Source organism: Carlito syrichta, unplaced genomic scaffold, assembly GCF_000164805.1.
Source record: "Carlito syrichta isolate Samal-C Ts95f unplaced genomic scaffold, Tarsius_syrichta-2.0.1 Scaffold304090, whole genome shotgun sequence".
NCBI lineage: Eukaryota > Metazoa > Chordata > Mammalia > Primates > Tarsiidae > Carlito > Carlito syrichta.
Window position 1 is genome coordinate 232794 of NW_007248186.1, and position 2473 is coordinate 235266.

Here is a 2473-nt window from a genome sequence, read left to right on the forward strand (position 1 = left end):
AGAGAAACACAGCCCCAAGGGATAATTTTCTAATCCAGCACTTGAAGTCTTGCCAGAAAAACTCCTAAGCATTGCAACTGTTCCAAGTGGGCGAGTTGTGGTACTCGACCTCACTCCCTCCCACTTATTGCACAGTGGAGGCTGCAACCTGTCTGAGTGCTTGGCCAGGTGGATAAGGGATCTGCCCTCTGGCATTACAAAATGGGATTGCCAGCATTTCATATCTTTTTTTTTTTTTTCCTTAGAAACAAGTTTATTTTCCGCCAACCTTATTTCCGTGTTGCTTAAGAGCCTGTGTTGCTTAAGAGGTTAAGACCACTCAGTGGTTGTCCCTACCCATTCAGTGGCCTGAGCAGTGGGAGCTGCAGACCAGTCTTCTGTGGCAGGCTGAGCACTCCAGTCTTCAGTAGGAAACTGCTGAATTGGCACAGAGGGCACCTGCACACCTTCAGACCAGTCTGCAACCTCAGGCTGAGTAGCAGTGAACTCAGGAGCTGGAGCAGTCCATTCACCCTGAAATTCTTCTTTGGTCACAGCTTTTTCAGCAGCAGCCTGCTCTTCCTTTTCAATCTCTTCAGGATCTCTGTAGAAGTAGAGATCAGGCATAACCTCCCACGGGTGTTCACGGGAGATGGTGCCACGCATGCGCAGAACTTCTCGAGCCAGCATCCACCACATCAGACCCACTGAGTGAGCTCCCTTATTGTTGCACGGGATGGCAATGTCCACATAGCGCAGAGGAGAGTCTGTGTTACACAGAGCAATGGTGGGCAGGTTAACATAAGATGCCTCTGTGAGAGGCTGGTGGTCAGCCCTGGGATCAGTAACTACCAGCAGACGGGGCTCCCGGAAGGCTGCCTGGATCTGGTTGGTGAAGGTTCCAGGAGTGAAGCGACCAGCGATAGGAGTGGCTCCAGTGGCGGCAGCAAACTTCAGCACAGCCCGCTGGCCAGTATTCCTGGAAGATATGACACTGACATCAGCAGGGTTTTCAATGGCAACAATGGCACGAGCTGCAAGCAGAAGCTTCTCCCAGGTCCTCTTCAGATTTATAATGTAGATGCCATCACTCTTCCTTTTATAGATGTACTGTTCCATTTGGAAGTCAAGGTTGGTGCCACCTAAGTGGGTGCCTGCTGCAAGGAATTTGAGGACATCCTCCTCCTTCATTTGCAGGACATCAAGGGCTCCGGACATTGTGAAAGTTTCCCTTTAAGTTACGACGGGAATTGAGAACAACGCCGTATGGACCCCTCTGCGGGTAGCGCGGAAAAGGGCATTTCATATCTTTTACAGTCATAATAAAATCACTTTTGCAATTAAGGTGCTTCACAGGTTCCCGAGTGCTTTCAAATGCATCAGCTGACTGAAATAAGTTTCCTTTTTTCCCTACATATATAGAGAAACATGTGCTCATCTTAGGAATCTTAGAAAGTGTAAAAAAAACTAAAGGAAAAAATTGAAAATCCCTTTGCCTAAAGACAACCATTGTTAATATCTTATATATTTCCTTCCAGTTTTTGTTTTTTTAAAAATAGGTTTGTTAAAAAAAATTTTTTTTTTGAGTCAGGGTCTCTGTTACCCAGGCTGGAGTGTAGTGTCACGATCACAGTGCACCGCAGCCTCAGTCTCCTAGGCTCAGGCAATCCTTCCTTCTCAACCTCCTGAGTAGCTGGGACTACAGATGCATGTCACTATGCCCGGCTATTTATTTTATTTTTGTAGACACGCGATTTCACTATGTTGCTTATGCTGGTCTCACACTCCTGGGCTCTAGCAATCCTCTTGCCTTGACCTCCCAAAGTTCTGGGATTACAGGCATGAGCCACCACGCCTGGCCAAATTAGTTAAATTTTTTTTATGTTAAAATGAGGCATGCTCATTGTAAAAAAAAAAAAGTTAAATACAGAATTTATAAAGCTACGAATGAAGTTCCTGCCCCCTCCCAGCCCCTCGCCCACCCCACCTTGTCAAATTATACTCTTCAGAGGCAGACATTGTTGCTGGTTTTTACATACAAACACTTTCAGGCTTTTCCTTTCTATGTACACGAGTTTAAAAAGTTTTGTTTCTCTTGATTCTATTCTTAAAGTATATGCAATTTTTATTCAGTTTTATTCCACTGAACATTATATCATAAGCTTTCTTGAGCATAATTTGTAATGACTGCATATATATATATTCTATTGAATATTTGTATTATACGTTGCTTAATTATATGCTATTGAATAATTAGGCTGTTTCCAGCTTTTTACTATTATAAATCCTGCAATGGCTGTTTTTGCACATACAGCCTTTTCTGTTCTTTGGCAATTTTTGTCGAAAAATCCACACTCCAGGAGAGCATTCCGGGCCACACTGATGATTCTTTCCATGACCTGGGGAAGTTGGCTATGCAGGTACCTACCCATTTTATAGTTGCACAGAGAAAGGAGTATAAGCTTTAGGGATCAAACTTGTATTCAAATCCCAG

General features: G+C 44.1%; 1 protein-coding gene across 2 annotated transcripts; it reads right to left on the minus strand.

Moving 5' to 3' along the window:
- Window positions 1-225: 225 nt before the first annotated feature.
- LOC103261858 (40S ribosomal protein SA) lies at window positions 226-1270 on the minus strand. 2 transcript variants are annotated; one of them, XM_021713088.1, is made up of 2 exons: window positions 859-1269; window positions 233-789 (listed from the first exon to the last, which is right to left on the minus strand). In XM_021713088.1, exons 1-2 carry the CDS (start codon window positions 1195-1197, stop codon window positions 310-312), a joined length of 819 nt encoding a protein of 272 aa, XP_021568763.1. In that variant the 5' UTR covers window positions 1198-1269; the 3' UTR covers window positions 233-309. The 2 variants fall into 2 exon arrangements, with proteins under 2 accessions (XP_008057641.1, XP_021568763.1); XM_008059450.1 differs by having other exon boundaries at window positions 226-1270.
- Window positions 1271-2473: the final 1203 nt, after the last annotated feature.